Raw genomic sequence first — 23562 nt, forward strand, 5'->3', positions numbered from 1 at the left:
GGACCATTAGAAAAGATAATGTTCATGCAGAGGTAAGCACATTGACTCTCACCATTATATGTTAGCTTATGATGATGATAAAGTGAAGAACCTGTGTAATAATGAGTACACACAGACACATGGAAAGCAAACTTTTTTTTCCAAAAGGGAATAGTATAACCAATCTAAAACTAGAAAGGTCACGATACTATTTGAAAAAAGCAAATAAACAGCATTAGCATCCACGTCAAAATATGTCAACAATATTAGATAAAAACTAAACCTAAAGAAAAAGAGATGTTCTTTCAACAGAACAAATGTGAAAAGAATAAAGATATGAGACTTGTCTACTAACCTGACAAGGTATTTACACTGAAGCAAGACGCTCCATCTGAGAACTAAGGTGAGGTTCTCAACCTTCCAGAGCTACTATATCAAATGGCTCAGGCATTACCATAACTAATCAGCTTAACCAAAAATACTTTATAATGACATTCACAAGAGATAGTTTCCTTCATCTTAGTAAAGGTACAGGCTACTTCATTAAAAAGCTCAAAGCCATTTACCAGCTTCACCAGGATCATCCTCACGTAACATAACAGCACTGAGAGTAACGTCCTCTGTTACACTGTGGGATTCTGTGTTTGTGAGGGTTCCTGATCGCTGTGATGTGAATGCAGTGGCCCAATTACTGTCATCCAGATTAGTTACCTTAAAAAAAAAAAAAAGGAAGATACAGAAAAGTAATGAGCTACTGCCATTAAGGGAATAAAGACTTTAACATTGCTAAATTTTTTTAAACATATATATGTGTTTTTCACATTTAAGAGATAGCCACAGGCTATTTTGTTAAGGAAATCACAGCTTTCATGACTATTTTCTTCTTTGTACTACTCCATATATATTTTAAAAGCCATAAACATCGCATTTTGTACTATTTAAGCTGATATTAGCAGGTAAAATATGGTGGTCCTACTGCTCTAAGTTCACATCAGTTTTTCACTATTGGGAAATTATACAGGACAAATGACAAATTTGTATGTTTTTTCAACATATAAATTATACTAAAAGGGATGATGGAGGAACTTACAGATTAAAAGATGAGACATACCAAGCAAATGCAATGTGTTTATCTTATTTGAAGCCTGATTTAAACAAACCAACTTAAAAAAAATTGACATAACCGAGGAAATGTGAACATTTAATGAAATATATACAATAATGAAAATATATATATACAAAATGGATATTTGAAATGATAAAGGAATTACTCTGTGTATACAGTGTTAGATATGTTAATAGCACTATATTAAAGAAATGTATCCTTGTCTCAGAGATACATATGAAAAAAGCATTTATGAGTAAAGTGGTGTGAAACCTGGGAGTTGTAAAGTAACATAGGGAAAGGCTTGTGGGTGTAGATGAGACAAGATCAGCCATATATTGATAACTGGGCAATGAGAACATGGGGGCTTACTCTACTATTTTTGGACATGTCTAAAATGTTTAAAAACATGTCCCTGTTTTTAAAATTCACCTTTATTTAAAATCCATCTTTTAAAAATTTTAACCTTTATTAAAAAAAAATTGCCTTTATTTAAAATCTAGGCACAAGCAACAATAAAAATGTATATTTAAACCCAAACATTTTATAATAATCAATACACGTTTACTCTGTCCTGGGCTTTAAAACAGTAAGAATTTTACTATTAATCTTGCAGTTCTAAAACAGTAAATAATAAGTTATCTTCTTTTGCTTAAACCCAGATGTAGTCAATTCACTCATGTTTTCAAGCAGAATACGGTAAACATGCCAAAATAAACCAGATTCATATACAGAGCAAAACTGTTCAATGGCTAGATCATTGTTAGACATTAACACTAAAATCTGTAAGACAACAATAAACATGTTAAAGATCAATTTAACCTTTTAAGACAAGGAGAGATTTAACATGCAAAACCATTCTTTTTTTTTTAATTTTATTTTATTATGTTATGTTAGTCACCATACATTACATCATTAGTTTTTGATGTAGTGTTCCATGATTCATTGTTTGCGTATAACCCACCCAGTGCTCCATTCAATACGTGCCCTCTTTAATACCCATCACCAGGCTAACCCATCCTCCCACCCCCCGCCCCTCTAGAACCCTCAGTTTGTTTCTCAGAGTCCATAGTCTCTCATGGTTCGTCTCCCCCTCCAATTTCCCCCCTTTTATTTTTCCCTTCCTACTATCTTCTTTTTTTTAACATATAATGTATTATTTGTTTCAGAGGTACAGGTCTGTGATTCATCAGTCTTACACAATTCACCCAGCGCTCACCATAGCACATACCCTCCCCAATGTCCATCACCCTGCCACCCCATCCCTCCGACCCCACTCCTATCCACCACTCCAGCAACCCTGTTTGTTTCCTGAGATTAAGAGTCTCTTATGGTTTGTCTCCCTCTCTGGTCTCATCTTGTTTCATTTTTTCCTCCCTTCCCCTATGGTCCTCTGTCTTGTTTCTCAAATTCCTCCTATCAGTGAGATCGTATGATACTTGTCTTTCTCCGATTGACTTATTTCCATGCAAAACCATTCTTCAGAAAACACCTAGACAATTTCAAGAGTGTGTAAAAATTCCTGTGCCTTTTTAATAAGCACAGAGGCAAATATAGAAGGACCGTTTTTATATTTTTAGCACTAAATTAGCCATCGTACTCTACTACTCCAACAGAACTCTTCTGTTTCCGTCTCAGATACAATCCTTTCTTTTTCTAGAGGATATTTTAAACACCTAGGTCAAGTCAATCTGTATCAGTTTATATGACATTTCTTCTATTTTAAATACTGTACCACGATGATTCCTGAAGAGTGTCTCATCTACTTTTCCCAACATTTTCTCTTTTCTTTCCTTTAATGCATCGTCTCTCTTCCTTATGCTATTCTTCAACCATTACTCTTGGCTTCCTACTGTTTTATGCTTCAAAACAGGGCTCAGCTTTTATAGCTATTAGCAACCCACCAATTATTTCTTTGGATCAGCAGACTATCAGATTAACACATTCTATCTGCATCTAAATGTTTTTGGTGTTGCAGCTTCCATCTGTGACACGAGATGCTTCAGGTTTGTTTTCTGAAAGCCTAACCAAAAAATTATTTCAATCTCCATCACCTAGCTACTCTTTTGATGACTATGACTTCAAATCTCACTAAAGGCTTTTCAGCTCAATATCATACTTTTATATGAAGGTGGAAATATTTTCAGCCCTGCTTTCCTACATACCATAGACAGGTTTCCCAAGAACCCTGAAGACTGTGTAAGCCGGGGAGACCTCCCTCCCGTTCCAAGAATGCAGGAAACATCTGGATGCCTTAGTAAGCTTCGGCTGGGTGGAGTAACTACAAATAAGAGGTTAGTAAAAAGAATCTAAAGCGCATGAACAGTGATCATGAAAACAAAACAATCAAACAGTAAACTTTGTTGTTTTTTTTTTTAATTTTTAAAATTTATTTAAGTAATCTCTACACCCAACATGGGCTCAAACTCACAACCCCAAGATCAAGAGTCACATGCTCTACTGACTGAGCCAGGCAGATGCCCCAATAACTTTGTTTTTAATTATGTAGATTCTAACCAAGTAAATACTTTAAATATTAACATTTCCACAATATGAAGATTTAACTTATTTTTTTAAATTTCGGCTTTTGGTACTACTGAGCCCATCAGGAAAAATTTTTACTGCAAATAGAGATGCTTTTGTTAAAACATAACTGAGTGGTAAAAAAAAAAAAAAAAAAGGACATGAATAAGTCCATGGATTCTTCATATTCTAATTTTATAAAGCATACTGAAGAGGCCATTTGGTGTACAGGGCATAGCCTCTGAAGTACACAAATCATTGCTTGAATTTTGATTCCATTACTTACATATTTGCTCAGCCATGCTATCCTTACTGAATAGTTTCTCCAAGTCTCACTTTGTTTTGGCGAAATAGAGATAATACTTACGTTACAGTCATTGTGTATTTATGTAAAGTACAGTACCTGTACATAGTAACTGCAATCATTATTATTTGTTCTTAATTATTGATATCATAACCAAAGATTATATTTATTATGTGTATTTTAAGTTTTAACCTACAGCTACTATTATTATTATTATTTGCTTTAAAAGCAAAAAATCTTACAAGGTGGTCGAAATGAACTAGGAGTCCGAGGGATAACCTGATTTCTTGGTGTAGTAGTAGCAAAAATTTCATCTTGGGATGGCCGAACTATAGGAAGCATTAAGAAAAGTTTTCTACATAGAAAAGACACCATTAAAGTTCAAATTAACCATATTTACACTATATAAATATGTGAATACATTTTTTTAAGAACAAGGTTTTTATGGCTACCATTTATTCTATGCAAAGAGTAAATAACTCCCTCTACTACTTAATTTCTCAAATATCAGTCTTAGTACTACACGTGGTCCTTATATTTCAAATTTTAAAAAAGGATATCTAATCTTAGCAGAAGCTAATGACAATATGATAACAGTAAAACAGAACATCCTTATTTTTGGGGTAACACAAATCTTAATCTCATTGAATTTCAGCATTTAATTTACCAAATAACATATCTCGGGACTTAAAAAACTAATTTCCACAGTACTTTGTTATAATAGCGAGTGTTTAGTATCTCTCATAAAAAGAAAATTCTATAATCCTGATTCCAAGCATATTGCAATTTGTATAACAATACTTAAAATGCAAAGGATACTTAAAACTCTTTTTTGAGCACTCTGTTTCCGCGCAGTCCGAGTCACCTCTGCCTCCCGGATCACAGGGGATGACATCTCTCCATAGCCACTCCTAAAATAGTATCATTAAGTTCATGTGAATGAAATAAGAATGCAGCATCTGCAAAGAACTTTATCATGATTGGAGCAAAGGACCCTGGGTCAGTCGAGGTATAGATCATCCCAGTAGCCAAGTCCGTGAGCTTTTGGTTGACAGTGCTCTTTGTTTCCAAATCTTGCTTATCCTTCAAAGTCCCTCTCAAATTTTTCCTGCACAGGCATCTTTGAGTTTCTAGTACTCAATATGTTATTTTTGCCTATGGAATGATTTCAACACTTGAAATCTATATTATAACACTATTTTACATAATTGCTTCAGGAAGGCAGATCTTTCTTCTGTTAATTTGAGGAGTTCCCTAAAATTGCAGGAACTCTCTCTTAAAAGGATCTTCTGTAGTTTCCAAATGTTTCAAACCGGGTGTACTGTGAAAAATTCTGTTGTTTGGACTGACAAAATGGAAGACTAAGTAAAAGAATTCTAGTAAATTGGAGAGAAATGATCCTTCAAGTTATTGCTCCCCAGAGTACACTAATGACGTCTCTGGTCTCAGTACTACTTGCAGTCACAGAGCCTCTGATCTCCCACCATTCTCAGTCCAAGGTCTAAAATATAAATTGTGTGAATTAAAAGACCTGTATTTTGAGACAAGAATCTAATATGCTTTTCCTCCACTTAAAACCTTCAGGTAGCTCTGAAGCCTACGGAATCTCTCTGGCTTACAGAATCAAGTCCAAATTTCCTTTGTTTTTTACAATCTAACTAACCCCAGCTTACCAGTTCAGCCTCATATTCAGCAACCAACATCCCCATACAAACACATATTGCATGTGACCATTCGGCTACACAACGCATTCCTTTTCATATTCTTGCACCCTATACATGTTGTTTCTTCTACAGAGGCCTACATTTGCCCCTTGTTCACCCACCTGGTGAACACTTAACTCACCAGAAAGAGCCGCCTGGAATCTGGAGACACATTGATCCAGGTTGGCAACTTGGTTCTTCTATTTATTAGCTTCCTAACTGTGACCAAGTTCTTAAGCTCTTTTAGCCCCAGTGTTATCTATGAAAAGAGGATCATAGTACCTATCCTCAAACGACTGTAGGATAATTAAATTAGCTAGTAATATATATAAAGCGTTTAAGGCACTCAATGTTGGCTACTATTATTCAGACTAACTAGAAAGTTACCTCCTTTGAGAAGTCTTCCTGCTACCTCCCGTGGCAGGTGGACTTAACCGCATCCTCATTTTCTCTTCTCACAGAATAGTCAAAACACATCACTTTGCACTGCTCGGATATCTCCTCCACTATACAACCAACTCCCCGTGGCCAAGAACATAGAGTAACTCACCTATGTCGCAGGCAGCTAGCATAGTGCCAGGGTGATTGAAAGAACTCAATTCAGTAACTCTCTGATGCTGGAACTTGTAATAAGAAAGTCTGGGTTGAAAACCCAGTTCCGTCACTGACTGGCTTTGTGATCTCGGGCAGGTCACTCAGCATCTCGAATGCCGGGCCACCTCCTATCCGCCCACCCCAGGACCAAAAAATGTCGCGCGAAAACACAAAACAGATGGCAGAGTTGCCGCGAGAACGCAGGGCATTATCACCGTCTATACCCAGCCCGACCCAAGCGGCCTTTCTTCCATCACCTACAGAGCCCCCCACCCCGGGAAAGCAGTCTTAGGCTTAGCACCCGGGCCCTCCCCGGCTTCCTCTGAGAGTTGGGTTTCACCTATTTCGTTCCGCCAACAAGCAGGAGGGGCAAGTCTCCGAGCTTGGCCAGTATCACCAGAACTGACCTGTCCATGGCCACGGCCTTCTCTCCAACGAGAACCTCGCAAACTCGGCTCCAGTTTAATCACCCCGTTTCAGCCTTCCCGCTCTCCGGAAGCAAACCCCTCGACCCGGAAGCACGTCCAAGAAAAGCCGCCCTACAGGAAAGGGGGAGGGAGGGAGAAGAAACAGCTTTCCCATCTAGCGCACGCGCGACGACTTCCGCCTACTGCCGCAGGTCCGGCCTGCGCAGGCGCGAAGGCTGTGCTAGAGTGTGATGGCGCCAGGCGGGGCGTACCCGGCCGAGGCGGCAGTGCTGGGCCGGGCAGGGGGCGGCGCCTGAGGGGGTCTAGCGCGGAGGCGCGGCGGCCACTTTGCCTGACGGGTATTTGTGGGCGTGGTCCAAGCGCCAGGTGATCCTAAAGGGAAAGTTGAGGTATGTTGACAGTCTAGAGAAACGTGCAGTCATTTCCTGGTATTCTTAGTAAGAAGGAATCTCGGGCTTGGAATTCAGACGTGCAGACTCTGCCCTCCACCTCAGGGGTCCCTGTCAGTCTCACTTACTCACCTTGTTTGAATTGTAGTGTAACCCCCTTAAGATTCTTGAAATTCTTTTCCATAACGGCTGTTCGTTTTTTACTTGATATTTTCCCCTATTAAGGAGAAAAAGATCACCTGTCTTAAAAAGCATAAAGAGTGATATGTAAGTGATGAATCACTAAATTCTACTCCTGAAACTAATATTACAGCATATGTATTGTAATAACTAACTTAAATTTAAATAAAAACTTGAAATAAACATACAAAAAAGGATAAAGGGTGATGGTATTGCCCTCTATTTCAAAGTGCCCCTATAGCCAAAAAGTAGTATATTCTGGCCCTGAAGGAATCAGTCCAAGTTTTTCCTTACCTTTTTATATTCTGCTGCAATCCTAGGTAATGTACCGGAAGGCCTCCTGACACACTAAGACCACATGACATTTTTGGGGGGAAAAGTGATTGTGGGCTCTATCTAGGCTTGAACCCTCCTCCTGCACATATTCCCCCCTCATCTGTAGAATGGAGGTAACACTTCTATCAGAGAGTTATTGCAAAGATAAACAATGAGATGCCAAATGTCCACTTCACGTAGTAGTCCTCAAAAGTCTCCTCTTTTGGAAACAAACCATAAGAGACTCTTAACAATAGAGAACAAACTGAGGGGTGATGGAGGGAGGTGGGTGGAGGATGGGCTAGATGGGTGATGGGTATTAAAGAGGGCACTTGTTGTGATGAGCACTGGGTGTTGTATATAAGTGATGAATCATTGAACTCTACTCCAGAAACCAATATTGCACTGTATGTTCACTAACTAAAATTTAAATTTAAAAAAATCTCCTCTTTCAATAACCTACTTGCTGAGTCCCGCCCTTGTGCTCTCTCATTCTTCTTGTCTCCAAATATTCCTGTACAAAAGTGCACTTTTTCTTTTATAGAAAGTGAAATCTGGTCCTAATGATTTTGTGGTGCTGGAGCAAATTTATTCACCATGTGAGCCAGTGGTTCAGGTTCTTGCCATGTGTCCCCTGGCAACTGAATTCCAATGTGTTTTATTCATATAATGTATTTGAAGTGATTGACCATAATGCACATAATAAGGAGGAAGAGCAGTTTGGGTCAAAGGATTAGCCCGATGTTCAGTTCATGGGCAAAGAGAAAACTCCTGTTGAAGTGCAGGGGGGTTCACTTTGACACATTTAAATAGTAGGCATGAACATCATACTACCCCCAAAATATTTGAAAATGTATTCATTTGATTACCTACTTTAAAACTATTTGGAACAAACTCCTTGTGTGGTGCATATTGTATATATTCCAGCTTTATTTTTAGAGATCCTGATTTCAATGATAGAAATTCATTATCACTTACTTAAGCAAAAGGGACTTTACTAGAAGCCTATCAGGAACTCACAGAATTGTTAAGAAGCTGGAGAAAAGGCTTGGGAACAGGGGCACAGGAGCTAAAGACCAGGAAACAGCTATCCCAAGAGCACTCAGACCCGAACTGTCTGATCTAGAGCACTCTTTCCTCTCCCTTACCCCTAACAGTTGAGGAAGAAAATCATTACTTGTTTATCCCCTCCCTAACTTTTTATTTTGAAAACTTTCAAACCTACATTCAAGCTGAAAAACAGTACAATAGGTGTCAATATGATGTAGGAAAGATGTTAGGGTTTGAAGCCGACGTCCAAGAAAGAATTCTTGAGACGTCTTTGGTGCAAAAAGGTGGTTTTATTAAAGCACGGGGACAGAACCCATGGGCAGAAAAAGTTGCACAGGGGTTGTGAGGAGTGACTGATTCTATAGTTTGAAGTTGGGAGGGAGTTAGGGATAGCACAAGCCTCCAAGGTGTTCTGGAAGCAAGGTTTCTAGGACCCTGAGGGGGCTAGCTCTTGTTAGGAAAGGTCACTTATTATTCTTTAGTAAACCCTCAGGCCCTTTAGATGTATATCAGTGGACCATGTGCTTAGAGGATGATTCCTAACATGTATCTTGGTGGGGGTTGGGGTAAAGATAAAGGAAGTTTCCAAAGGAATTTCTATATGTTAAAGAAGACTTACAGGATCCTGGGGGGTCAGGCTAAGATTGCTTTTTGCCCTTAGCAAAATATTAACATTGAGGCAGCTGAGTCCCTAGAGGAATGTCATTCTACCTGTTTCAAGGACTTGTCCATGGGCTGTAGACAGTAATTTTTCTTCTGTCTTTGTTTCCCACATCAAATATATTCTTTTTTTAAAAAAAAATTATTTATTTGAGAAAGAGAAAGAAGAGAGCATGCAAGTGGGTGGAGGGGCAGAGGGAGAGGAAGAGGCAGAGAATCTCACGCAGACTCTGCACTGAGCACGGAGCCTCACTCAGGGCTTGATCTCAACGACCCTCCAATCATGACCTGAGCAAAAACCAAGAGTCTGACGCTTAACTGACTGAGCCACCCAGGCACCCCAAGGTGTTAATATATTCTTTACCTATAATCACCAATTACTAACATTTCCCCACAATTGCCTGTTCTTTTTTGTTTTTTGTCTGAACCATTTGAAAGTTAGTTGTAGACATCTTGACACTTCACTCCTAAGTACTTAAGAAGGCATCTCCTAAATCAAGAACAAGACATTCTTCTACCCAATACAATAAACACTCAGAACATTTAGCATGGACAGACTACCATAATTAACATATTCAATTTCCCCAATTGTCTCAATAATGCCTTTTATAACAGCCCTCCTCCAATACAGGATCCAATAGAGGATTATGCATTTAGTTGTCCTGTCTCTTTGTTCTACTTTCATTTAGAATAGTCCTCCAGACTTTAAGACCAATTTTTGCAGAATGTTCCTCAATTTGGATTTTTCCCCATTGTTTTCTCATGATAAGCATTTAAAAAAAACTCTGCTCAGCAGGACACTGCTTCTCCCTCTCCCTGCCACTCCCCCGGCTTGTACTCTCAATCTCTGTCAAATAAATAAAATCTTTAAAAAAAAACATTTGAGGGACGCCTGGGTGTCTCAGTCGGTTAAGCATCTGCCTTTGGCTCAGGTCATGATCCCAGGGAGCCTGCTTCTCCCTCTGCCTCTGCCTCTCTCTCTCTGTCTCTCATGAATAAATAAATAAAATCTTAAAATAAAAAAAGATTCTCTATCTCCCTCTGCCCCTCCCCCTCCTCTCTCTCTCTCTAATAAATAAATAAATCTTTTAAAAAATAAAAATAAAAATAAAAAAATAAAAAAACATTGGGAAGGACAGGATGCAGGAATACTACATCGGTATTGTTTTTTTTTTAATGTTAAGTTTCTTTCTTTTTTTTTTTTAAGATTTTATTTATTTATTTGACAGAGAGAGACACAGCGAGAGAGGGAATGCAAGCAGGGGGAGTGGGAGAGGGAGAAGCAGGCTTCCCGCAGAGCAGGGAGCCCGATGCAGGGCTTGATCCCAGGACCCTGGGATCATGACCTGAGCCAAAGGCAGACGCTTAACGCCTGAGCCACCCAGGCGCCCCTACATTGGTATTGTTGAGTGTTTCTTAGGATCACATCAGATGGCATGTGAGATCAGTTTGTCTCTCTTTCAAAATCTGCCTGACTTCTTTCCTAACTTGGAAGAAAGCATTCTTTCACCTGGCACTTCTTTCTGGCTGTTGTCTTTTCAATCTTTCCCTTCTGAGCTAAATTTCTCTTTTGGTAAATTGTAAGTAGCTGGTTAGTGGTTTTCTTACTATAAATCCATGTGACTACTACCTGAGTGTCACATCCCAGCTCCACCACTTACTAGAGATGTGACCTGGAGTGCAACTGCATGCCTCAGTTTTTCCTTTTGGGTGTAATAATAGTGCTAGATCATAAGGTTGTTATAAAGATTTAATGAGTTAATATGTGTAACACCTTAGAACAGTACTAGGCATTATAATATGTATAGCATATTATATATGCTCAAAAATGATCTTATTCTTACTTTGGTAATAATTATCAGTTCATTTGGCAACATCAAACTCAAGACATAGTGATAGAGGCATTAGCAACATGGATTGAATTGGACCAGTCCCAATCCTTTTTCTTCCGTGATGCTGCAATAACAGCAGAAGCATTTTTCCCTGTCTAGATGAAGAGTGCAAAATAATTAACTTTATACTGAAAAATATAAATATGACTGTAAAGTCTCCTTTTGTTCTCCATATAAAGCAGTTCAGTGGATCTAATCCTGAAGAAGCCTTTACTCATCCATTTACAATTTTTTATTAAATGTCTACTATGTACTAGGCACTGTGCTTGCACCTGGAAGATATACACTGGGGAGAAAAGGAACATTCACTCATTAAAAAAAAAAAAAAATCATGTAAACTTACCTACTCAAACATAGTTATTTGATCATAACATGGATAACATAAATATTTTAAATCACTATTGTAGTTACCAAATAAAATTTGGTTATTATTTTCTTAAAATACTACTATTTAAAACACATTATGAAGTTAAACTATTCCATCTTGCAAATTGATATTAGTGCTTGGTTGCCAATGTTTTATTCTTTTTTTCCCCTTCAAATCAACCAGCTCTTATATTTATTTATTAAAAAGTCTGGTAACATTTGGGGCACCTCCGTGGCTCAGTTGGTTAAGCATCTGCCTTCAGATCAGGTCATGAGCCTGGGGTCCTGGGATTGAGTCCCGGATCTGGCTGCCTGCTCAGTGGGTAGTCTGCTTCTCCCTCTCCTCCTGCTCATGTTCTCTCTCTCTCTCACTCTCTGAAATAAATAAAATCTTTTAAAAAATTATGGTAACATATACCTAATATAAAATTTAATATTTTAGCCATTTTTAAATGTGCAGTTCAGTCGCATTAAGTATATTCACATTGTTGTGAATATATATATATACCAAAATAAATTAAGTAATTTTTTATTTAATTCAGCTCACTGCTCAAAATGTATCAGATCTTAGTAAGTAGAATGAAATTCTGACATTTTATGCATAAGTAGTAGTGATATTGCAAAGTAGTTAAAACATCAATGATGTGAAGCAAAACAGAGCTTTGCTGCAAGATACAAAGTTGGTTCAGATCGGGGCAAAAAGAGATAGAATAAAATGTTAAATTTCACAAAAAAGTTCATGAGTCAGGGAGAAAAAAATACTTAAGTGTGAAGTGTAAACTGCACTCGAAGATTCGGATGTGTTTTTGAACTTCATGCATAGGAGAAAAACTAATGGAAAGACAAGAAGACATTGATAGGACTCTAGACAAGGATGTGGTTGTGGTGATAATAACGGGAAGCTATTGACTGAGTACATTATGTCTTTTCAGATATGACTTTTTTTTTTTTTTTGCAGGGGGAAGGGTGATGTTATTTGGTTTGAAGAAAAATGCTTTACTCCAAGATCAAGTAGGGTCAAAGTAAAGGTAGAGCCTGGTTGACACTGGTCTTTCTTCCCAATAAAGCAGTGTAGTGGGTAGGATCTTGGTCAGTTCACATTTACTGAGGTATTTCACCTCTCTACAATTCAGTTTCCTCCTCTGTAAAATTGAGAAAATGACTATTATCCTTAACAGTTTGTACTGGTAATTAAATAATATTTACATAGCAATTTGAGAGGTGGTACAGAACACAAAAACTCCTTGGGTTGAATCCTGGCTCCCCTACTTGCTTGGTGGAGCCTTGGACAAATGATGTCTATGCTTCTATATAACAGATTGGACAGATTTACTGTGTGGATTAAATCAGTTTACATGTATAAATCACTTAGAACAGTCCTGGTATATAATAACCACTCAATAAACATTGGCTAATATTATCACGCAGCACATATAGCAAATATTCAATAGAAGTGCTGGCTCTTTTGTTTAGCACCAAGAAGGCAGGGAGCATATGTTTTTTTCACCTCTACCTTTTGTCATTTAGTATGTGCTCAAATTTTTCTTGAATGAGCGGGTCATTTCCAATCAATATAATTGATTCAATTCTTCAAAAAATATTCTAGTAAGAGTATCTACATTTGTATAATCAGATTAAATTTATTTTCACGTGTACTCTATCATATATACTTCACAGTACTCTCTACCACTTCAAAAGATTTCTTTATCATCATAATCTTGTGAAGCTTAAAAACAGGAAGAACCCTTGAATAATTTATGTGTTACAGCTTCTCTTAATTCTTTTAAATCGTGTTCAATTTGAAGAGGAAGTAGAATGATGAAATGTGAAACTATAATTTTGAGTTACTCTTTTATTGCTGAATTGTGATTTAGACATCGATGTCTGGGAGATTTTTAACATAAAATCACAAATATATTATTGCTTCTTAGAATTCTAACAGTAAGGGTTAGCTCAATACAGGTTTCATTATGGCTTGTGCTTCTAGCGTCTTTTTTTTTTTTTTTTTAAGATTTTATTTATTTGACAGAGAGACAGCGAGAGAGGGAACACAAGCAGGGGGAGTGGGAGAGGGAGAAGCGGGCTTCCCGCCGAGCAGGCAGCCCGACGTGGGGCTCAGTGTGGGTCTTGATGTGGGGCTCGATGTGGGGCTCGATATGGGGCTCGATATGGAGCTCGATATGGGGCTCAATATGGGGCTCGATCCCAGGACCCTGGGACCATGACCTGAGCCGAAGGCAGACATTTAACGACTGAGCCACCTGGGCGCCCCTTGTGCTTCTAGTGTCTTAAGCAGAAATAGTCAGTGACATTTTCAAGGTAGTGGTGAATTTGCTTACAAAAAGTTTGCCAGACAAATAAATCAATTGCAATGACTCCTCTTTACAGACATCTCAGGCTTCATCGATAGTGGAAATGATCTTGGGAGCAACTGAAAAACTAAAATCGTTATTCCCTGTTGATATAGGACATTCTCCGACTAAACCACAATGCAGCTTATGCATTTTACTTTGCTGTTTTCACATACTTCTCTGCTTGGCATAAAAATCCTGTAAATCAAACACATTTGCGTTTCCGAAGAATGATTTATTAGGGCCCTGGCGAGAGCATTGCTTCATTCTCTTTTCTCTAAATAGCACGATTTATACTCTGTTTAGCTTTATTATGAAAAGAAGGTAGCTAGCATGAACCTTAGCCCATAAATTCAACTGGGTAAGAAAAGTCATATTAAATTGTTTTTCTTATATGGTGTTAGTTCTGACTGAGCCCTCATCCTGCCTGGCTTAGTGGGTTGAAGGCAGGAAATTCAATCTCACATATCACAGGTGTTCTCTCCTCTTTTCTGGGCTTTGCACAAGAGTCCAGGGAGTGGCTTCTGTAGTGCTAAGAACACAGATAAGGGCATTTAGCCTTCAGTCCAGTTTACCTAATGCGGGTCATTGTCCAGACCTCAGTGTGTTGGCTGAAGATGGGAGGCATGTGCTGAGCGAGACAGAGATACAGAGTGACATGGGGGAGAGCAGAGAGGGGGAAGGAATTTAGAGGGAAAAAACACACATTATTGTCTGACCAAATGATAGACTTTCAGAAACACTATAACAAATAATTAAAAATTTAAATAGGCAGCTTACCAAATATATACTGTTATCTTTGTTTATAAATAAATTTTTTTTTTTTTTAAAGATTTTATTTATTTCACAGAGAGAGAGACAGCAAGAGAGGGAACACAAGCAGGGAGAGTGGGAGAGGGAGAAGCAGGCTCTCCCGAGCAGGGAGCCCGATGCAGGGCTCGATCCCAGGACCCTGGGATCATGACCTGAGCCGAAGGCAGACGCTTAACGACTGAGCCACCCAGGTGCCCCTATAAATAAATATCTTATCTAATTTAGAGAATCTATCAAACTATATCCTGAAGAGAATGCATCATGCATCCATAATGCTATGAATCTATTCTTTTTTTTTTTCCTAGAGAGGGAGGGAGAGAGAAAGGAGAGAGAGAGGAGGGGCAGAGGGAAAGTGAGAGAGAGAATCCCAAGCAGGCTCCACACCCAGCATCTGGGGCTCCATCTCACGACCCTGAGATCATGACCTGAGCCGAAATCAAGAGTCAGACGCTTAACTGACTGAGCCACCCAGGCGCCTTGCTATGAATCATTCTTTAACAACAAGATTTTCAAGGTGTTATTTTAATGATTGAAAACATAGCATATTTGGTTATAAATCAAGAGCAGGAGTTGACTTTAAAAATACTTTGAGTGTATTCTGAGCTACAAATATATTGACATATAAGAGCAAACTACGCAGGTTCTATAAATAGAAGTGCATTTAAAAGCATAAATGATTGGCAGTGCTCTGTAATGCAAGAAAAAGCTGTGTCTGTCTTGAACATTGACCTTGAAACTTGTCTGGAAGCTTTAGTCTGTGCTGCAAAAGGGCATTAGGTAAATCTGTACTTCAAAGTCCATCTTGGCTTCCTATTTGCAATTTTTAAATGATTGAGGTTAATCTTTAGGAAACTGCTTGTCATCCTAGGGGAGTATCGCTTCCTTGTCTTTCACAAAATCAACTAACTTTCTTTAGCCGTTGTAAAAAGGTTGGATTTTTGGTAATAAAAGAAAGCTAAACTCCTTTGACTTTTTGAATGATGATTTTTTTTTCCCTGACTTAAGTATGAAGTTATGATAACTTACTTAAAATTTTTTTAAACTTATTTTTACTTAACGATAGCATAACAACATGAGGGGCAAACAAATAATTCAAAAGTCACTCATATTACTACTGCTTCACACAGTGATTTTTATTATTGCTCATTATCCCTCCACATGTTTACATTCATATTTTATATCTAATAATGACATTCGTCTAGCTTTTAAAATTTATATTCCAGAAACTTTTATTTACCTGCTACTGACAATGAGGATGCTCTATATCTTTGTGTTCCTATTTTTTCTTTTTCTTACTGATTTTTTTTTTCTTAAAGATTTTATTTATTTATCTGAGAGAGAGAATGGGAGACAGAGAGCATGAGAGGGGGAGGGTCAGAGGGAGAAGCAGACTCCCCGCTGAGCAGGGAGCCTGATGCGGGACTCAATCCCGGGACTCCAGAATCATGACCTGAGCCGAAAGCAGTCGCTTAACCAACTGAGCCACCCAGACGCCCTTTACTGATGTATTTTTGCTTTTTTTCTTTCACCTACTGAGATCCCCCTAACTTCCTCACCTCCTCCCTCCTCTGTAACCATGTTAACAACCTGGTACATATCTTTCAGTACCTTGCTTTGTCCACTTTCGATACGTCATAGAAATCCCTCTCAGTCAACCATAAACATCATACTCATTTTGAAATGCTGCATAATGTTCTATGTTTTGCATGAATCAATTCGATTATTCTTCATTGATGATGTCATTCACCCTGTCTCTGTTTTTTCTTCAATAGTGTGTGGCTGTAAATAGTCTTTGTGTATATATCCTTTCATTTTTTTGGTGTAGCTATCAGGAATAGGATAGCTGGGTCAAATATGCCTGTTTTCCAATTTTAACAGATATTAGCAGATAGCAAATTAAAATTTTGATTTACCCAAAGGCTCTACAATGCACATTGCCATCAGTAATATAGGATTTCTTTCTTGTTCTCTAACCTCCTTTCTGGAACTACAGTATAAGTTATCTCTGCGAATTTTGCCCATGTGTTGGGTTCTTTGGTACTTTGCTTTGCACTTCTCTGCTACTAGTTGGAACATTTTTTTATGTTTATGAGCTATTTGGATTTGCTCTTCTCTGAATTGCCTGATAATATTTCATCCAGTTTTCCTTTGGATTGTTTCTTCACAATTTCTAAGAACTTTGTATTCTATATATTGTTATATTTTCCCAAATCTACTTTGTAATATATTTTGCCAAGCAAATTATATATCTGTATATATATTCTTTATGTAGAAATATTCTTTAATTTTATTATAATTTAAATATATAATGTTTTAATTTTAAAATAGCTTGAGTTTCTTGAATTGGCTAAAAAGGTCTTCTTTATCTCTAGACTACACTTCTAGTCTCTTAGATTTTCTTCTAAGATTTCTTACTTTATAGCTTGAAAAATTTAAAAACATCTGAAATTTGCTTTATATAGGGGTTGAACTTTTATTTTCTTCAGATGGATAGCTAGTTGTGCCAGCATCACTTATTTTATTTTTTTTTAAAGATTTTATTTATTTGTGAGAGAGAGAGAGCGAGAGAGCGAGAGCACAAGCAGTGGAGCAGCAGGCCTCCCACTGAGCAGGGAGCCTGATCTGGGACTTGATCCCAGGACCCCAGGATCATGGCCTGAGCCGAAGGCAGACGCTTAACCAACTGAGCCACCCAGGCGCCCCTGCCAGCATCATTTATTAACATTCTTTCTTATTGAACTGTATTTTTCTCATATATTAATTTCTGTTATGTACTAGAATCTACTTCTGGACTCAATTCTATGCTGATTAGTATCATTACTTCTTTCACTTGAACTTAAAGATGACTTAATTAAATTTCAATTTCAAAACTTAACCCAGTTGAAATTCAAATTGGAATTATATTACATTAAGATATTAATTTGGGGGAATTGATATTTTATGATACTGTCTTCCCATTTAAGAATATAGTATGTGTTCAGATCTTGATTTATGTCCTTTATTAGGACTTTATAATAGCTCTTGCTTATTAGCTTTATTCCTTCAGGGATTTATAGTTTTTGTCATAAATGTTTACCTCATATCAACTTCCAAGTACTTACTGTGAATATAGACTAAAACTATTAATTTTTGGCATACTTATCTTGTATCTAGCCACTTTCCCAAGTTCCTGAATAATTCTAATAGATTGTTTTTTTTTGAACTTTTGAGGTATTCACTTATTATTATTATTATTTTTTAAGACTTTAAGTAATCTCTACACCCAACTATGGGGCTCAAACTTACAACCCTGAGATCCAAGAATCAGATGCTCCACCGACTAAGCCAGCCAGGCACCTCGAGGTATTCACTTATAATATCAGCAAAAATAATCTCATTTTCCAGTGCATAAAATGAATATTTAATTCTATTGATTTGATGCTTCTGTTGGCAGTATTAGGGGACACTAATAACCCGTCTTGCATAGCATTTTTTTTTTTTTAAGATTTTATTTATTTATTTGACAGAGAGAGAGAGACAGCAAGGGAGGGAACACAAGCGGGGGAGTGGGAGAGGGAGAAGCAGGCTTCCTGCTGAGCAGAGAGCCCGATGTGGGGCTCCATCCCAGGACCCTGGGACCATGACCTCAGCCGAAGGCAGATGCCCAATGACTGAGCCCCCCAGGCGCCCCGCACAGCACTGTTTTGAGGACTAAATAAAGCACACGTAAAGTGCTTAGGAGTAGTGAGTGGCATATAGTAGGGGACCCAAGGAATGATTAATATTATTACTTTCAACTATTAGCGCTTGAGTTCTTCAATCTAAAAAGGTCTCTTTCATGGAAACACCATACCAGAAAACAAGAATTAAAGGATCATTTGCTAGTTTTTCTTATTCTTTCATCATTCCCCTTAGTTTCTTTTGGGGAACCTGGGTGACAGCTTTCTTAAACTTCTGTGATTCTCTCACCTTTGACAGAATAGCAGGAAAGGAAAGCAGAGAAATAGCCTATGTATGGAATGGTTCCATAGATTCCTATGTAATAACAGGTTGATAATTAATATATAATAATTGTTATTACAATTCCACAGATTATTTTCCTTTGGAAAAGAGGAGTTAATAGTCGAGCTAGGCTTCAAGCTAGATATTGAATATATTTTGATTTAACTCATGTGGTGTTTCAGTTTATTTCGTGCAGGTCAAGGAGACCTGCCACAAAATCTTTTGCTACCCAGAATTCACCTTTCTTCTTCAAAGTGAGATAAAGCAGTTAAGCCAATTGTGACCAATTTTACTGCTTCTCTCAGTGAGTTTTATGAGCAACTGAGCTAAGCAAACAGCCCTTCCTTATGATGTAATAGCCTTGGGGAGAGGAACTCTTGGGGAGATGCAGCTCTCTTCTGACAGTGGTGGCAGAGGTGGCCTTGCAAATCGCCTTCCCTTTCCAGGGCTGACAGTTTGTCATTTTACATCTACCCTGTTTGGATGACTTCCTGAGACTTGTCCCCTTTTCCTCCTTGAACAAATCTTGGCAGAGGGCCTTGGGCAACAAAAGCATTAACTCTACATCGGGCCTTAGCCACATCCTGAGAAGGGGAGAATGCCTTGACCGTAAGAATATCTTATACTAGACTAGTTCAGAGTGGAAAGAAATTAGTGTCAGGGCAGTGGTTAACAACATTCTCTTTGCTCCTGAAAAATTAAGAGCTAGCTGTTAGGTGTTTGCTAAATAGTTCATTACCAGCTGGTCCAGCTTCTGCAAGGAGCTCAAAAATGTATTTCAGGAATTGATATTGTTTTATGAGTCTAAGCAAATACTCTATTAAAGTTGCCAGTTAAAATCTTGTATGATGCTTTACCGAAGTCAGAAAATTCAAAGGAATGAATGAGTGAAATGAGAACTTTTTCCAGAATAGTTCCAGTAGAGAAGGACTAAATCAACTTCTGGGAACTTTAAGTTTATATCTTAACATGCAAACCACACAGATGGTTACTGTCTCCTTCTACCATTATTACTTCAAGTAATTAATGTATAAAATTTATCTGGAGAAGGTCCAAATTCAGTTCTGAGAAGTGATTACAGACGGAAACCTCACCCCTAATACAAGATGTAATAATAAAAAAAAAGGTTGGACTAAATTAATCCCTAATTTGCTTAAATGTTCAATGTACTTTCTTCTGTTCAAATAAATTTTTGTCATTTAATTCGTGCCTGTCCACCACTCCTATTTCTAAAACAAGAAACAAACAAAAAATAGTAAAGAAAACATTCAATTCACTGCAGAGTTGAGTAAAATCTTCTAAATCATGACACTGTTTGGTTTCAGAAGTGCTCCTTTACTTCTAATATGAAATCATGTACGTCTGATTAAAGGTGGCGTGAGATGGAGGGAAAACCCTCGAGTCTGAAAATGAAAAGTAAGAAAATGAAGTTCGTTATTTATATCACTTCTAAATCTAAGTCAGTAGAAGGGGGAAATTTCTGTCACCACTGAAAAATATAAAATACGTAGTGTAGACAAGATATATGCTAATACATAAGTGGATGGTGATTCAGTGGGATAACAGCAGTAATCCATGGGTACTATGTTGGTTCTGGAATTGTGGAACTAGCCCAGAATATACCTCTTATGGATTTCTGGAAGTCTCATCTGATTCTAGGTTTCCCTCCAAAGAATCTCTACTGAGTAGATTAAACCTGGGGCTTTCCTAGGTGGGATCTTTCAAGGGAGATCCCTAGGCCTGCTAATTCAATTCAGCATGTCTGGGGTTATCCTAGAGTAGATCCATGCTAGTCTTTGTTACCGTAAAATTAGTAAAACACTGTGCAGTAGGCTGATAATGGCTCCCAGATAATGTCCACATCCTAAGCCCTAACCTGTGATGTTATCTTTATTTGAAAAAGGGTCTTTGCAGATGTAATTAAGGATTTTGAGATAAGGTTATCCTGGATTACCCAGGTGGGCCCTAAATGCCATCACAAATGTCCTTAAAAGAGAGGAGACACACACAGAGAAGATACGAAGATGTAAGCAGAGTTTGGAAGGACTGTGGCCTAATGCCTAGGAATGCCGCAGCAAGGAATGGACTCTCTTCTAGAGCTGCTAGGGAGCAAGGCCTTGCCAACACTTTGATTTTGGCCTTTTGGCCTCCAGAAGTGTGAGAAAGTTTGTTCTTTTAAGCCACCAAACTTGTGGTAATTTGTTACAGCAGCCCTACAAACTAATACATACTGTTCAACTAGAACATGAATATCTGTCTAGAGAGCAACAGAAATAGATCAACAACAGATAAGAGCCCAGTTAATAAGAATTTATCTCCCTAACACATTTTTGTGGGTAAAACACCAAAGTGCCTTGTAAGAAAATTGAGAGGAACAAAAATGTTTATATTATTGAAAGGTATATGGAGAAGTACTTCAATGGCATGTATTTGAAAGATGCCTCTTGGTTTTGGTTCAGATGAATTTGAAAACTTGTCACCATTGGCTCTGAAACACTTTAGTCACTACACTGACATCCATAGACCTGGTACTAATTAGAGGATGTTATTTCCAAAACCATCCTATTGTCTCAGATTAGTAGCCAATTCCCCACCAAGAAGTATAAAGAGGGACAGATATAAATTATGATGTGTCTAGAGAATGAAATTACTGCTGGCTTACAGCGTAAGACAAGTAGAGAAGAACATTATCTTGTTCCTTGCCATCAAAGATGCTGTATTTTCAGGCTATGGAAGGCTATTTGCTGCCTTCCCTTTGTAATAGCAATCTTTTGTACTCTAGCCCTTCTCAACCCCAGCCCACTTAGGCCAGGCTTTCCTATTTCACTTTCTCCATGCTTAATCCTTATGAAAATAATTTAATTCACTCATGGTTTCAGTTGCCTCCCGTATGTCAATGGCTCCAAGACTCAACTGTTAAAATCTGCCTCTTCTCAGAATATACTCAATACAATATTTCACTTAACATCAACTTTATCTCACCAAAAAGTTCCTTCGCTCATGCACTAAAAACAATTCTCCATTTTGTCATTGGTGCTCAATCCCTCTGGTCCTGTTAATCTCTTTCCTTCAGTCCCCACATCTAAGTCACTGACCAATTCTTCAGTTATTCCTTTAAACAATTTCTTGGGCTCCCCTTCTCACGATGGCGCCAACCCTAGTCATTTCATGCTTACAGACCCAAGCAGCCTACAGGTTAGCTGGGTTAACTCTGGCTCTACTATTCCTCCTCCCTGGGCTTTCACACAGCTATCAAATCTGTTGCTTTAGTCGTATTACTCCCATTTACAACAGCAGAGTAGCTCCCTGCTAACTACCCACTGTATACTGTACCCATTTGATTGTGCTCCATTTCCAGCATAGAGAAATACGAATTTTTTCCTGCCAGCCATATAGTTCTCCATCACTGGTTAATTTGCTCAGGGAATCTAAAACTGACCTGAGCAAAATAGAAATATAAATCAAATAGTCCATACATTTAAAGCAAAGTACAATTTATACTGTTAGTCATTATTATTAGTACAGATAATAAGCACAAACTATCTATGGTTATGAATTTTTATATTTTTACTTTTTGGATACTTTTTGACTGATCTTCCCCACCCCTGATTAACATTAACCACCTTGCCAGCAGGGTCTGGGCATATTCTATCATTTACTCTTTGCAACTCCTCTATGCCCCAAGCATAGTACACTGTACATCCAAAAGTTTTGACAGTAGTAGAGTTTCCTGTTCTGAACTTAGTGTTCACAGAGGATATAGACTATCACAGTATAAATAGAAATTTGAATGGGTAATAATGGCAAATGACAAAAATATTAAAGACTTTGATCTCTGCCTATTTTAAAACTGCCATAAGCTTTTGACTTAAGTGAAAATGTTATTCACATAAAAATCCTTTAAGATACGTGTTTAGTTTTCAGAAAAAAAACTCCTGGATTTTGACCCAAATGCTGAATCTGGGTAATTATTTGTGTCATTGTATAAGGAAAATCAGATTAAACTAGGTTCATAATGTAACAAGAGTAAAAATTCTTTCCATACCCTTTCAGACAAATCAGAGAAATTATTGACTGCCTATAGATGATCTTTATACATATTAAAAATGTTTTCCTAAAATCATTAAATTGTCCCAAATGGAAAGCTGTGAGAAAGTTTAATAGACTATTACCAATTGAGCTTTGTTCATTTGCCGACAGTCTTTTCCCCCAATGGAATGTATGCTCCATGTGGGCAGAACATTCCTGCCATATCCCTAGCACAGTGAACAATGCCAGGAACATGGTACACATGCAGTACTGAATTCATTTGTTGATTTTTTGATACAAAAGTCAGGCAGATGTCTCTAATTTTGGATAAAATCTTTAATTCTTAAGCTCAGTAATCTATAGGCTACAAACAAGGATGTCTTAAGAAAGCAAGTTGAAAGTATGTGCAACATTGTGGAATACTTTCTATCTGCATTTAGAAAACAGACTTATTTAGCAGTATTTTACTTCTACCTTTCAAAGATAAACTGTCAAGCCTACAAACTTAGCTGTTCCATTAATAGGCTTATTAGCCAATTTTGACAAGTATTATCAATATCCCAACAAAGACTTATGCATTTTTCTATCAACAGTTATGGGAAACTAGGTTTAGTTCTACTCAGAATCATTACACTTCTCTCATGTATTCATAAAACACCAGATGTACCATGCACTGTTAACAAATTATAGATTAAAACAAAAATTTGAGGGCACCTGGGTGGTGCAGTTAAATGTCATCATCCTGGGGCCCCTGTATCGAGTCCCGCATGGGGCTCCTTACTCAGCAGAAAGTCTGCTTCTCTCTCTCCCTCTACCCCTCCCCTCTCTCACTCTCAATTAAAAAAATAAAAAATCTTAAAAAATAATTTGAGTCCTACTGGGGTGCCGGGTGGCTCAGTT

At 37.9% G+C, this 23562-nt stretch overlaps 1 protein-coding gene across 3 annotated transcripts in view; it reads right to left on the reverse strand.

The window, feature by feature from the left end:
- The window catches only part of NUP107 (nucleoporin 107), a 47467-nt gene extending 40679 nt beyond the window's left edge, over positions 1–6788 (reverse strand). Inside the window, exons 1-5 of one of the 3 annotated variants that reach the window (XM_032420696.1) lie at positions 6616–6788; positions 4731–4822; positions 4154–4240; positions 3250–3365; positions 546–690 (exon numbers count right to left, since the gene is read on the reverse strand). In XM_032420696.1, the coding sequence (XP_032276587.1) occupies positions 546–690; positions 3250–3365; positions 4154–4240; positions 4731–4822; positions 6616–6623 (448 nt within the window). In that variant the 5' untranslated portion in view covers positions 6624–6788. Of the gene's footprint in view, positions 1–545; positions 691–3249; positions 3394–4153; positions 4241–4730; positions 4823–6615 lie in introns of those variants that run through there. The other 2 variants (XM_032420697.1, XM_032420698.1) reach the window with 2 other exon arrangements.
- Positions 6789–23562: the final 16774 nt, after the last annotated feature.

The sequence above is a fragment of the Phoca vitulina genome, unplaced genomic scaffold (genome assembly GCF_004348235.1).
Source record: "Phoca vitulina isolate PV1807 unplaced genomic scaffold, GSC_HSeal_1.0 scaffold23, whole genome shotgun sequence".
In the NCBI taxonomy this organism is placed as follows: Eukaryota; Metazoa; Chordata; class Mammalia; order Carnivora; family Phocidae; genus Phoca; species Phoca vitulina.